Source organism: Trachypithecus francoisi, unplaced genomic scaffold (assembly GCF_009764315.1).
Source record: "Trachypithecus francoisi isolate TF-2019V2 unplaced genomic scaffold, Tfra_2.0 Lachesis_group5, whole genome shotgun sequence".
In the NCBI taxonomy this organism is placed as follows: domain Eukaryota; kingdom Metazoa; phylum Chordata; class Mammalia; order Primates; family Cercopithecidae; genus Trachypithecus; species Trachypithecus francoisi.
This window is the reverse complement of record NW_022681470.1, coordinates 28,820,386-28,835,746: the sequence shown is the minus strand read 5'-3', so window position 1 is coordinate 28,835,746 and position 15,361 is coordinate 28,820,386. Positions and strand designations below refer to the sequence as shown.

The 15,361-nt window shown below is 37.5% G+C and overlaps 1 protein-coding gene across 8 annotated transcripts in view; it reads right to left on the bottom strand.

Annotated features, from left to right (window-relative positions):
- Positions 1–15,361, bottom strand: part of DNM3 (dynamin 3) — a 589,217-nt gene that overhangs the window by 322,599 nt on the left and 251,257 nt on the right. For 5 of the 8 annotated variants that reach the window (XM_033200233.1, XM_033200237.1, XM_033200230.1 and 2 more), the window contains exons 13-14: positions 5,730–5,781; positions 4,880–4,909 (exon numbers count right to left, since the gene is read on the bottom strand). In XM_033200233.1, coding sequence (XP_033056124.1) covers positions 4,880–4,909; positions 5,730–5,781 — 82 coding nt within the window. The remainder of the gene's footprint in view (positions 1–4,879; positions 4,910–5,729; positions 5,782–15,361) is intronic. The other 3 variants (XM_033200232.1, XM_033200236.1, XM_033200238.1) reach the window with 1 other exon arrangement.

Here is a 15,361-nt window from a genome sequence, read left to right as displayed (position 1 = left end):
CAACATGCCACTCCCTGACCTTAACCTCCCACTTCATCATTTCTTTTCCTTAATCCTAGCACAAACTTTTTCTGATTTTAGTAAAACCTCCAATTCCCTGGCTTGCCCATTTCCTTTCAATTTTCAAGTGAACATCATCCTTTTTTATCTTTTTTTTTTTTTTCCTGGGCACAAGCTCAGAGTATATTTTTCTATTTTCCTTGCAGCTAGGTGAGCCCAAACCACTAAGTTCTGTTCAATGAAATGGAAATGATGTGTGCCACTTATGGACGTTCTTAAAAATCTCCCTTGACCAGGCTTCTGTCTCTTTCCCACCTGCTGGAAAAATGAAATTTGCAGGTTCTATGCAGGAGAAGGTGGAGAAGGGAGATTTTGGAATCTCTATAATTCCAAAACCCAGTCTGTTACTGACCATGTGAAGCCAGGTATCTCCCTGCCTCTTGATGACCTTCACTGAATTATTATAGCAGGGTGAATTAAATTTGTATTATGCTAATCTACTGAAATCCTGAGGTTGTTTGTTACCTAATCTATCCTGATTAACATATCAACTAAAGCTACTCATGTGAGATTACACAGTCCTTTACCTCAACCTATCTCTCTTAAAAACTCTAACTCATCTTCTCTCTTGACGTTCCATGCTGCCTCCCTAGAAAAACCCCAGATCAGAATATCAATTCATTTGTCTGTGTCCTCAGCTTTATGCCATCTTCCAACTATAGAGCAGAAGAACAATTTACAAGGCCAAGAGAATTCATGCTGTCACTGGACCCTCAGATAGTCCCTAACCTGCACAGGACCTTCCACAGTCCAACTATCTGACAACTTCCTTCAAGTTCCTTGAGCTCTTAGAAACATCTAAGTACTGATTATTCCCTCCTTGAAATATTCTCTCCCTTTAGCTTTTGTTCTACCACTCTCCAAGTTTTCCTACCTCTCTCATCACTTCTTAAATGCCTTTTCGGTTCCCCATTCAGTTCCAGTTCTTTCTCCATCATGCTTTAAGTCTTATATTCCTTTCTATGTTCTCATCCTTTGGAGGAGGTCTCATGTACTCCTATGGCTTCAGCTACCATGTATTTATTGACAACAGTGAAAGTTATGTCTCTAGTGTACATGAGTCCTAAACCTCAAATCCCAATGATATCTCCAACAAGCACAAACATATTCAAAATTGAAATCAGCACCTTTTTTATTTTATTTTATTTTATTTTATTTCATTTTATTTTATTTTGAGACAGAGTCTTGCTCTGTCGCCCAGGCTGGAGTGCAGCAGTGTGATCTCAGCTCACTGCAACCTCTGCCTCCCAGGTTCAAGTGATTCTCCTGCCTCAGCCTCCAGAGAACCTTGGATTACAGGCACTCGCCACCATGCCTGGCTAATTTTTGTATTTTTAGTAGAGATGGGGTTTCACCATGTTGACCAGGATGGTCTCAATCTCTTGACCCTGTGATCCACCTGCTTCGGCCTCCCAAAGTGCTGGGATTACAAGCATGAGCCACCGCGCCCCGCCCTAAATCAGCAGCTTCTGCTCTCTTCTCCCCTGACACCTGCTCCCCTTCTCCTGTACTCCCTTTGTCAGTACATGCCCTTAGCCATAAGCCTAGAAGGACGACTTAACCCCCTCAGAACTCTTTATAACCCTTCGAATTCTACCCTCTGAATATATTTTGAATCTGTTCCTTCTGCTAAATACTACCGGCAACCAATGTTTTCCTCACCTGAATAAAAGCATCCTCACCAATTCCCATATCTCTAATTTGTCTCCTTCGATCTATTCCATTACAGACCTTTCTAATATAAAAATCAGTTGAGTTCCCTTCCCTATTGGAAATCCTTCCATGACTCTCCAATACCTTTGGAAGAAAGAGTTCTCTGTCTCTTCTGGACTTAAACACTTTTATCCAACTTCCCACAGGACGTTTTTACTTCAAACTCCCATGGTGACTCATACTCAGAAAGCTGCCTTTCCTGACTTTGGATACCAATCTGACTTTTTCGCTATGCTCTTTTCTCCGTGAAGAGCAGCATCATCTTACTTGTACCAAAATCATAAATCTTGATGGCATTGAAGACAACCTCCAGCCTTCTCTCCAACATCCCATTCATCACAGATTTTTTGGATTCTTCCTACTTAATAACTCTTGAATTCATCAGCTTTTCCTCAAATTCAGTACAAACACCCAAGCCCAGATCACCACAATTTTTCATCCACATCAGCCTTCTAACTAATCTCCTTTTTCCAGTCTTGTCTCGCCTTCGAAGACTTTCTCTACAAATGTTAATATGATTGTGCTTAAAACCTTACTATAATTCTATACTGCTTTAAGCAACATAAAAATAGCTTTAATGGGGCTTACGTCCTAATGAAGGAAGACAAAAAAGAATAGATAAATAAGATTGTTTCGATAGTGAAAGACATGGGTAAGGGAGGGTGACTTTAAATCTGGTGACCAAGGCTGATGTCTTGAAGAAGTGATGTTTCAGCAAGACCTGAAGGGTCAGAAGTAACTAGCCTTGGACAAGGAAGTGGACTTCAGTTTGCTTACTTACCATCATCCCCGCTGGGCTGTGGGCTTCCTGAGGGTGAGGCCTGCGATTGATGCATCATCATGCTTCTCTAAACACCCACCACAGATTTTGGCACAGATAGGTTTTGAATACATGAGTGGAAGGATGAATGAAGGTTAAATTTAAAATTTTGAGCAGTCCAGCTTTCGGTAAATTATGTGCTCACATTTTTTTGTACATTTGCTGACATCGACTCGTGAAACTATTAAAATTTCTAGGCAGACATAAACAAATCGAATTTAGACTTTAAAGGAGAGTGTTGTCTTTTTCGAATCCTTCTAAAATATTTCAGAACAGATGCTGCACAACAATCTCCTACAACCAGGAGCCCTAAGAGGACAGCAGCATGGATGAATCACTTCCTAGGTCGCTGCAGAGTGTTTCAGCCCCACCAACCATAAAAGCCAGCATCCGTCGGAAGGCTGGGCCCCAAAACTCCCTGGAGTTGAGCCTCTTAATAGGCAAAACTGTTTTCATATAAACCCCAATCAATATCATCTGCTGAGATTCATAAAGAAAAAATTTCAAGTCATTATGGTTTATTTCTGTTAAGTAGGAAGAACTACTAAGGATCCTTTAAAATATATCGTATCATGTATATATTATTGGATTTGATTCTGGAAAATAATATATTCTAGTTCATAATCCCTTGCTTGCAAATTACGTTTTTTTTCTTAGCAAATTTGGCAGCAAAAGCTGATCTGATGTGAGAGGATTTATCTCTTATTTAAAAGTTTACTTGGTGTGACTACTCCTTTGTTTCACTGCAGAAATAGAATATGTTTCATTATAGGGTGCTGTCTCTAACTCCACAAAATGCAGGGTAATATATGATATAGTTAATAAACTCCCAAAAATTCTGACCTTCAAGGCATGCTTTGTCCCAGAGGTTTTGGATAAGGAATCTATAGTCCATGATAACACTGACCCAATTCTATTATCTTGAGATATAAGACTTCCATAATGTGTGGGCTTTGAAGTAGCCAGCAAAAGTTAAGTCACAGAAACACAATTAGAATGATTTGAGTATTTGGAAGTAATATAACTGAAAGCTGTTCCAAGTTTCCTCTGATTTAAAGTATGCATATATGCCATTATACTATTGCTTTTCCTATATGTACATACTTCTATGAGCTAAGCAATACTTCTGACTATGAGGAAACTTTTATAGGTAAATCCTTTATAACATATCCAACCACAATCTGGGCACTGCAGGCATCAGAACAATTTCCATAGCTTCTAATTTTCCCAAGTGTTTTATTGTTCTCATTTTATAAATTTTATAATTTTCTTGTACTTAAACTTTTTCTCCCAAGAGTTTGAAGAAACAGCACCTAACCTCCGGGAGTAATGTTTCTATTCTTTACAGGGCACATATCTGGTACTGGGCTGCAAACCTCATTATGTATATAATTTCTGAATCCCACCATCATCCCAAGAGATATGTTCTATTCCTCCCATCACACGGCTGAGCAAACTCAGGCACAATTTATCCTAGGCCACATGGCTCCTAAGTGACAGAACAGAATTTGAACCCAGGAATGTCTAGGTCCAAAACCTGTGTCTTCCCAAAATATCATGGGGTGAATAACTGACTCGTGCTCTAATCTCATTCTCAAATTGTGCAGAGTTGGAAGAATAAGCCTGCGTTATTCATGGTAGAAATTAGAGTTTAATTTTTTTTCTAAATACCTATGACAATGTCTTTACACTTTCATAAAAGAAGACACAGTATCTGGTTTTCAAAGATTTAACTCTATAGCCATATAAAATGTCCATCAACATAACTTTGTTTTTATGTTTTTTTTAAATAAATGCAAGTAATTGGAATTGGGTAGGCTTATCAACAAACACAGCAAAATCAGATATTCAATATTTACCCACCTTTTAGAAGCATCATCTACATTTATTGGAAATATTATCATACAAGGGGAAGAGAAAGGCTTACACCTCATAACAACATAGCATAAAAGGACAGAGATGAAGATCATTAATGATTTTAATTATTTTAAGGCCCATTAAAATTAGAGAAATATCAAAGCACCCACAGTGTTAAGGGTTTATTATTATAGCATTTTAGAGTTTACTAGTTCATACCTTTCAATCACAGCAAGTTATTAGCAGTGAAGGGATGAACCCTCTTAAGAGGATTTTTATTTCAATGATAGGGTGTTACGGACAAGACAACCTAAGTTTTTTAAAAAATTAGTAGCAAGCGCTAGTTGAGTTAATCAGTTAAAGACAAACTGTGCCCTTGGGAAGCTAAATGAAAAAGCAACAGTAAAGCTTACAGAACTTAGCTCGTACAATTTGCCTTGAAGGCGGAAGATTGGTTCCCTGAAATAGCAAAGAATTATATGCTTTAGTTCAGAAAAAATGTTTTTAAAATAAAGTCTGTTATTACCTCTTCTCCTTTCAAAACAATGGGAAAAAAATCTAGAGCAGAGGTTTCAATTTGTTCAATAATTGTACCTCTGAACGTTTTTTAAAAACTATAACACCATCATTGTTTTGACTTGAAAAGAAATAACAATGCAAATACTCATTATCACATAAAACATAAAAGACACAGCAAACTGTCGAGTTAATACAATCTCTGCAGAGCGCTATTAGTCAGAGACAGCTGGTCAGCCCAAAACACAAAAACTCAAAAGATCAGATCTTCTTAGGAATTAACATCTTCATTAACCAACAAGAATTTAGTGCGGCAGAGATTAAATCCAACAACTGCCTTCTTCATGAGCTGTCCCTTCACTGATACCAAGCTGTGCAAATGTGTGAACTAGTTAGCAATCCCAGAAAGCTCATGCAACTACTCACCATATTTTAACCTTCAACTGACTCACAAACTCAAGGTTAAATTAAACTTAGGGGTAATGTAAGCAAGCAAAATAGGACACGAGGAGTCAAATTTGAAATGCAGAGCAAGTAGCAGAAAAGTTATTTAAAATAAATCAACATGGTTAACTGCATAAAGTAGCCAAAAAGAAATGCAATTTGCTCCAAAAATTTTTTAAAGCAAAAACAAATCAAAATGAAAAGCTGCATTTCAAGCAAAATTTGCACGTGATTAATTTGCATTAAAAAAAGTCAATCAAGCGATTTAGTTCAAATTCTTTGGGACATGCATAGACTGATGCTGTTATGCAATTCCTACCTGATTTCCAATTGTGGTTTTCTTGTGAACCTGACTGCTCCTCTGCTGAGCACTGAGAAAAGCAAAGGAAAGCAGCACTGAAGAGACACATACAATTTTTTCCTGAACAAGTAACAAATACTAAAATATATACAGGCTTTAAAAAAAAAATCAATGGAGGCAGACCTAATACCAAAATTCCAGCTCAGTTTAATTCTGGAAGCAAAACCAACTCAATGGGACTCCTAATAGAACATAACTCCTAGTAGCACATAAACCAAAAATATAATAACACCATTGAAAGAAAAGCTGCATTGCAGCATTAATAACATATGAGTTGACATATTTGCAATGTCCCACAGGTAGAGAGAAGAGTTGTAATGGAAATTAAGTTAATGCTTATTGAGTATATACCATGTTCTAAGTGCCTTATAGATATTAATCATTTTTATTCTCACAGCAACCCCATGAAGTCGTTATGATTATTCTTCTTGTTTTATAGATGAGGAGAGAAGCTAAGTGACTTTCCCAAAGTCACTCAGCTAATAAGTGGTATAGTACCCAAGTAGTATGGCTCCACATCACAAACTCTGTGATATTATCCAGTCTCACTGCTTTGAATTCCAAGATATTCTGACAACTCCTTTAATGCATCTCTGGTTTGAATCTGCCATGCAGATCCAAACATGTACGAGTTCCAACTCTGGACTTATTCATGTTTTTAATAACTTAACATCTTCACTTGGGTATTTAATGGGCATATCATTCTTAATATTTCAAAACTGAACTCCTGAAATCCCCCCTAAAATCTGCTTCACCCGCAGTCTTCCTTCCTCCTCTTAACTAGTGGCAATTCTATACCATACGTCCAAGAGCTTAGGCCAAAATCTTTGTCTCCTCTTTCTCTCACAACCCATATACGACCATCAGAAAATGCTGTCGACTATTTTCTTACAATACATTTAACATTTAGCCATCTTTTCATCACTTCCATTCATCCCTCCTTGGTCCAAGACACTGCCATCCCTCATCTGGATTGCTGTAATCATTTATTCTCTGGTCTCTGCTGCCACACTTGTCTCCCTGAAGTCTATTCTTAACAGACACCAGAGTGATACTTGTAGAAGGACTGTGTCACCCTCCTGCTGGAAACCCTGTACTGCATCAACACCATTCCACATAATGGTAAAAGCCAAAGTCCACACAAGGGTCTACAAGGCCCTACTCAAGCAATCCCCACCACTGGCTCTTTGACTCATCTCCTCCTACCCTTCACCTCGTTCCCTGAAGAGTTCCAGCCACACTGGCACCAGCTCTTTTTCAAACCCATCCACTACACTCCCATTTAGAGCCTTCAGGAAAGCTAGCTCCCTAGGATTTGCTTCCCCCTTTCATCTGCATGGTTCCCAACATCTCCTTCAAGTCTTCATTCAAATCCATCTTTTCAGTAAGGACTACTCTGACCACCCTATTTATAACCCCATCCCTCCCTTCCTCCAAGACTGTCATCCCCTTTAACCTGTTTAATTTTTCTGTCTGGCATTTCTCACAGTCCAACACACTACACGGTGTATTTTTTTATTTATTTATTTATTTATTTATTTTGAGATGGGGTCTCGCTCTGTCGCCCAGGTTGGAGTGCAGTGGCACGATCTTCGCTCACTGCAAGCTCTGCCTCGCAGGTTCACGCCATTCTCCTGCCTCAGCCTCCCGAGTAGCTGGTACTACAGGGGTCCGCCACCATGCCCGGCTAATTTTTTTGCATTTTTAGTAGAGACAAGGTTTCACCAAGTTAGCCAGGATGGTCTCAATACACTACATGGTGCATGTATGTATGTATGTATGTATGTATGTATGTATGTATTTATTTTGAGATGGGGTCTCGCTCTGTCACCCAGGCTGGAGTGCAGTGGCACGATCTCAGCTCACTGTAAGCTCCACCTCCCGGGTTCACGCCATTCTCCTGCCTCAGCCTCCGGAGTAGCTGGGACTACAGGGGTCCGCCACCATGCCCGGCTAATTCTTTTGCATTTTTAGTAGAGACGGCGTTTCACCGAGTTAGCCAGGATGGTCTCAGTACACTACACGGTGTATTTATTTTTTGTGTTTCTCTGCCCCTTTCCATTAGACTGTAAGCTCCTCAGGAGCAGGGGTTTGTATCTGTTTTGTTCACTGCTATATCCCCAGGGCCTAGAAAGGACATAGCACATGGTTGGTTTCATGAAATATCTGTTGGATGAAAAGTCCGATGAGGTTGATGCCATTATAACCCTCATTTTAGACATAAGCACAGAGGGTTAAAAGCCAGACAGGACTCCAACAACTTAACAACAGAGCCCACACATTTCATCACTAGGTTACTCTATCCCTCAAAAGGACAAAGGCTTTCTTTTGGTGGATCCACGAATAAACACCTATCAATATAAGAAACACAACTCATTTTGGTTATTCTGGGAAGATCAGCAATACTCAGTATTCTTACAGGTTATTTAATAGTTTGTGGAAGCTGTTTTGGAGATCAATGAAATAGTGTAAAATAGAGAAAAGGGAGACCAAAGCCCTCAGTCAACTGTTTAAAGTGATGGGATGTTGTGCTGCAGTAACAAGTTAGAAATCAACACCACACTTGGAACAGCTGATCAAAATAAGTTTTTAATAAACTCCTCTGATACATTTAAGTTGCTTTCCTTCACTCAAACTAATGAAGAAACACTGCATTCAACTGAAGGTGGGCAGGGGGTGGGTGGTGAAAGTCCCCAATGTATTTGGCTGCTAAAAATATTTTGTGTATGTATTTTTTTCCAATTTTAAATTTGCTAATTTCAACTTCTTCCTTGTTTTGTTTTTTTTAATTTTTCTACCTTTCTGTTAAATGGTTAATCCTCTTAATTACCATGAAATTATTTCCTCTTTAACCATTTATCTGAACAATCTAAATCTACATTATTCAGGTCTCGTAGGTGAGGCTGTGAAAGAGGTGACCAGGATCCAATGTGCCCACACCGCCCTCTGGCTGCCCTCATGCCCTGGCACACAGAGTGTCTTGAGTAGCACTCTCCTAAGTGCTTCGGATCTCCTCCTTAACTTTCTTTTGCCACATTAAATGTCACTTTTCCAGCACCCTCCAGGATTCCTGCTCTTTCCAGGAATGTATGGGAAAACTACTACTATAATGAGATCAAGACACCTTCATAGGCTATGTTTATCTCTTCCAAGCACCATAATTGTGTTTAAGGAGTAATGTTTTCACTAAAGCACTGACTAGTGGTGAAAACTTCCAAACTGTGATAGACCCACAGGTGCTTACTTTGAACAAATTATTGGGGACCCTAAAATTATGTATCAGTCACCTTCAAATCACTTAAGGGAAAAGAAGTTGAACATAAAGCAAAAGCCACAAAGATCGTTAATGACTCCTTTGCTACCTTAGGTGAAAAGTTTGATCAAAATGGACTTCAGTCACTCGGCCATAAAATGTGTATATATGTGTTACAAGGGAGACAGACAGAAACGGAGACAGAGAGAAAGGCTAGGGGACTAAACAAGCTGTTTCTTAAGTTCCTTTTAGGTCCAATATTCCTTGAGATGCAAAATTACTCTCAGAAGCTTATAAGCTACACTAGACAAAGACAATGTCCACTGACAGTTTCCATCTGTGAAATAATGCATATTTAGGATCTACCACTTGTAAGAATATGCCAAAGGAAAAGTAGATTTACTTTATAAGCCAATCTCAAATATTAGAGTTAGAAAAAACATGAAGTTGCCTCTATTTTCCACCTAAAGAATAATCTTTTTGCAGCAATTGGCCCCATAAACTTAAACATGCTGTTGTTAATGATGTATTTAGCTACTTGAAGTTACTTCAAAAGCAACGAAATAAAAAAATAAGCTGCCTGCTTAGAATACATTATTTGTCATAATTCTTCTGTTTACTCATTGAACTGAGAGTATTTTAAAACATTTATTTAAAAATATGTTCCTGACAAAACCTGTAAGGACTTGCAAATTAACTTGAGCCCTTGGACATGTTCTTGGATATAGTTACTCAACCAATTAACTCTGAAATATTATAAAACATACCTATGTATAGTGTTTTAGTTTAACATAAATCAAAAACTGTAGGGCACGAACTCTGTAGCAGATAAAAATATAAATAAGGTATGGTTCTTATAATCCAAAGCCTACAATTTGTCTGGTACAAGTAATGATATGCATACACAAAACAAAAATAACAAATAAAAAATAAAATCTATATTAATAAATATATGAGGATGTAATAGGAGAAAGCAAAAAAGTACTTTTGTTTTAAATGTGGGATATAATTACCCATATCTTCTTACATGTGTATGTGTGCACAGACATTTGTTGTTGATCATATAAATTCCTACTACACACAAGTCACTGTGGAAAGCCTTGCCAGAACACTAAAACATAGAACCAAATTTGTGTGTGCTGAGACATAATGATTCTAAAAGTATATAACAAGAAGTTTAAACTTTTATAAAAATAAAAGTACATTAGAAGACAATCAGAGAACCCCCAATGTTATCTCTTGGCTCAAAACTTTTTTGCACAGTCTCTTCTATCCTTGTCTATGATGTGTGACCATGTAACAAACAAATCCTATACCAAACTACTTTCTCTGAATGTTAAGGGACAAGATATATAATTTCAGATGATATGATCTGAAATGTTTGCAGCAAACTTGAAAAGAAGATAAACTTTAATAAAGGAAGATAAATGACTATGTTCCAAGAGAATAGACTGGTGTTAGCAAAGCCAGGAGGTAGAAAGATGAGGCATATGGGGAAGTTGTGGAGAGTAAAACTATTATGGTAGAATTATCCAATCATAGACTGGGGTTTGTAAGTGATCTTAAAAGCCATCTAGTACAATAATTGTATGTTGGGGCCAATTATGGAGAATTTGGCTGTTACTCTGAAGGCAGAAGAAAACATTCAATGTTTCTGTGCCAGCAAATGACATGATCAGGGCGGTGTTTTAGTACAAATTAGTTCCCTGAAATGCATAATATTGACTAAAGCAGAGAAGATAGGAAGCAGCCAGCCCAGACCCCTCTCTCTGACTATTGGAGTCCTGTCCAGTCTTAAAAGTCCAATCAACTTTCATGTCTGAATTATGAATTCTTAGAAACCTCCAGTTGTCTCTCCTTTTCATGCACTCTCAAAGCTTTGGTCTGTGCCTATATTTTATAAACAAGGTTGTGTTATAGTTGGGTCTCCAACAATGCCTGCTCCTTGATAGCCAAGAGCATTAATCTTGGTATTTCTACCTCCCTCATCACTGACATTACCTAGCACAGGGTTTATGGTAGTATCTTAAGAAATATTTATGGAATTCTCTTTTGATGCCAGGGTTATTTACAACCAGACTATCAATGTTCATCTGTACTAGGAAACCTAAATAATTTGAAGAAGCATATCATAGGCATATGTTAAGGCAAAAGTATGGTACAGTTAGGGATCCCAAAGTGGCCAGACTGGCTGCAGCATGGAGTTAGGGAGTAGAGTATAAAGGAATAGTGACAAGAGAACAGGCTTAAGAGGTAAGCAGGATACAGATTATAGAGAGCCTTGGAAATTACATTAATAAGTTTAGACTTTATTCTGAAAGTAACAGAGAATCTCAGAAGGAATGAGAAAGAGCATGACCGGGGACAGAGAGAATGTTGTAGTAATCCAGGTAAGAGAGGACTAACTTTAGTAGTAGCAATGACGATAGAAAGAAATAGATGAATTTAAAAAATATTATGGAGGTAGAATAACATGAACTTGGTAAAGATGGATGGAGACAAAGATATGAGGGGAGCCAGGAGCAAAGCATAGGACTAGGAGGTGCCATCCACAGAAAGTGAGAACATAGAAGTTATAAACTATAAGAGCAGATGAGGAGTTTAGTTTGGGACTAGAAGGTTGAGGCTTCTCTAGGATATATAAGTAGAGATGTCCAGTAGACATCTGAATATGGTACATAGTGCAGTGAAAAGTCGTGAAATGAAGATCTAGATTTGGAGTCATCAGATAAAGTTGGCAACTAAAACCATTGGAGTGGGTAAGATCCTTTAGGAAAGATGCAGTGAGTGAGAAAAGAAGGGGGTCTAGGGTAGAAAATTGATTAAAGAACCGTTCTTAAGCCATGATCAGAAGATGAAGAGCTCCTAAAGACTGAGAAGTGGCTAGAGTGAAAAGAGGAAAACCAGGAGAGAGTGGGAGGTTATTGAAGCAAAGAAACAGATCTCTTCAACAAGGAGTGATTAACTGTGGTGTCAAATGAAAGGCTCAGAATTGTCCATTGGATTAACTGTTTTATCCTGGACAAAAACAGTCTCAGTGGAGAGGTGCGGTAGAAACTAGATTGCAGTGGACCGAAAAGTGAAAGGAAGATGAAAAAGAACAATGGAGCACAGACTAAGGCCACTCAAAGAGGAAATGGAGAGTCCCTTTGAGATGTAGATTCCATGGCAAATGTCAGAGTATACTTCTACCTCTACCTCTACCTCTGCCCACATTTCAACTGCTCAACAGCCACATACAGGTAGTAGCTTCTGTATTAAACAGCACAGATTATACAACAGTTCCATCATCTCAGAAACTTCTATTGTGCAACAGTGCTACAGAGTAAAAAAGTTATTTTAGACTTGTTTAGCAGCAATTAAGAGGCCTCCTTGCTTTTTCTCTTAGTCACCACTAAGCTGTCAACAAAGTAGGACCCACAGTGAAGTTCCCAGAGCCAGCAGCCAGAGTCACTATACTGTAGGGCTGGACCATCCTATGCAGTAGCTGGTAGCCAGATTAAAACTTTAATTAGAATGAATTATATTAAAAAATTATTTCCTTCATTGCACTACCCACATTTCAACTGCTCAATAGCCACATACAGCTAGTGGCTTCTGTATTGAACAGCACAGATTATACAATAGTTCCATCATCTCAGAAAGTTCTATTGTGCAATGATGCTATAGAGTAAAGCTCTTTTAGACTATTCTTTTATATTATTCAAGAAAGATTATGAACATTTCACAAGAGTCCCAAGAGTGTAACTTATCACAGGTTACACTGTGATAGTCCAGGTTCCATCCAATCAGACTGAAGCCAAAGGGAGAAGAAACAATGTTGTTTCTGGAAGTTTCTAAAAAGGCATAATTCAGACATGATCCTCCTCCAGGATCTTTAGTGAAGTCTCAGGCTAATTACTATGCAAGAAAATCTTACAGAACTTGGGAGCCTGTAAAAGAAGAATCACTTACCTCCTAACATTCATGTTAAAGATGAAGATGAAGTTTAAAATAACATATCTGAGGATGAAAGAGAAAACTGGAAGTCCACTTATTTTTAAAATGGTGCTTGGAACATTGGAATTTATAACTTATTTGAACAGGAGATATGAATGATGTCCTTTCAAGTTGCTCAATCCTGTATTTCTACTTGACAACAATTTCAGTAAGCAAGCAAGCATTTAATTCCTAAATTTGCATATAAGTCAAAAAAAGGATCTTTTTATACTCCAATACCTAAGTTTTGATTCCACAAGAGAGAGAACATTCTCATGTAAGATTAGGAAATAGAAATATTATTATAATAGAATATAATTATGCATTAGGGAAAAATAAACTAAGAATATAAAGGGAAAGACTAAGATTGCCCTGGAATTTAGTGGCAAGGTTCAAATGCACTGCCTTTAGTAAAACGGCAACAGAGGAATTCCAGAGGATCAGGAAAAAGATATAACGAATCTCACAACCCATAGAATTTTCATGGTGCTCAAATAACAAGAACTGAAATCTGCACACTGTATCATCTCAACTGTGAGAAAACAGGTGTTGAGACCCACTGAGCAGATTGAAAAACAAACAGACCTTGGTCTGCTGCTTGTGGTGTATAGAGATATTACTCTAATGGCACATATCTATAGTCCCTCTTTCTCTTTAACCATTGGACTGCATAAATCCTAGTAACTCAGAAAGCAAATTGTGTCATGGAACAAATGAAGAAGAGCAGAGGAGTTTGAAATTTCACTTCCCAAAGCATTCCACTAACAAGCTTGCCTTTTTGTTCAAATGAGGATTACTGAGGACAAGGGGAAGTGAATGAAGGAATAATCGGGCCAGTTCTTATTTTCTTAAATAGCAAAAACTAGCTATATAATGTAAAAATATATGTAACTTAGGGGTTTTTTTTTTAAAGAAGAGAATGACAAATTAAAACCCTTACGTCAGAAGAAAAATTGACGTTTTATTCTGAAATGCTTAATTTTCAGACTCAGAAACTATATTATAGTTGAAAGAGCATTTAGAAGCCAGGAAATTCCAAAGCAAGCCTAGAGCAGTGCTTATTTGGACACATTACACATGGTACATATTTTACAGGCCATGTCTAACAAATAACTAGAAGATGGAAAAAAAGTGTCACATATTAAACATGGCAATATAAATTCTATAACAGAAAGAAGAATTTTGAGATGTCCTGAATGCTACTCTGAAACTAAATATTTTATTAATCCAATTTTAGCAATCCATTTTCATTTTTAAAAAAATTAGAACAAAAAGTCATCCCAGTTGAAAAAAATTACATGTGTAAAGTACTATGTACATCACCATCCTATAAATCTGGGAGGCAGTTCCTTCTTTCTTGGTAACTCTCTAAAAATCTCATGAAACAAATGCTTGTTTTCTTCAACCCCAGACCTTAATTTTCTGTCTTTGGAACTTAAAAATACTTACATAATTGTCTTCAAATATGGCTTGACTTTTCTTCCTTGATGGAAACAGCATTCTTGCCAACTTTAAAATTTATAGCTACAGCCATATTTTCTTAATTTTTAAAAGCACAAAAAATACCACAACTCCTCAAAGTGATTTTGAAATGAACATTTCTTCATCTTCATAATCACCCCATGTCACCCCATGTCAATTCCAAGTCGACATACAAATGGAAAGGACATTTATCTCTGAGTCTCAGAGCAAAATATCACATTTAGAGATAATGATATTAGCAACTGAAAAACATTCCAGTGACAATCATACTTAAGTCATTATAACTTCATCACAAAGTAAAATTGTACATCTAGCAATCAAATGTGAGTGTATATGTGTGTGTATGTGTGTGTGTGCACGCGTGCATGTGTGTTGAGAGAGAGTGAGAGACAGGGAGGATCTCTCACTTTTATAGACTACATCACAGTTTCTTTTTTAAAGGATTTCCATATAACTTCATTAATTTGATCTTCTGACAATCCTGAAAGGTATACAAGACAAGGATTATTATTCCATTTGATACATCAGTAAACAGATAGAGAAAGGCTAAGTGCCTTGCCAAAACCCAAAGCTCATCAGTGGCATATCCTAGAAAAATAACCTGGATTGTTGACTCCCAGATCCGTCCTTTAAAGAAGGTTTAAGTGTGCAATTTAAATTAGATGACAAATGTGTAGAGTTGCTGGATTTCTAAAGCAGTTTTAACTATGCTTCTTTTTTCTCCCCAGTATCATAAAGATTCATAGTCTATCTCATTGCTGGAAAAATAGGACCAGACACCTGGATTACAGAGAGACTACATCAAAAGATTGTATTTGGAAGTCTTAAATTTGAAAAATCACATGCCCTTGAAAACCTATAAATCAATATAATCAAT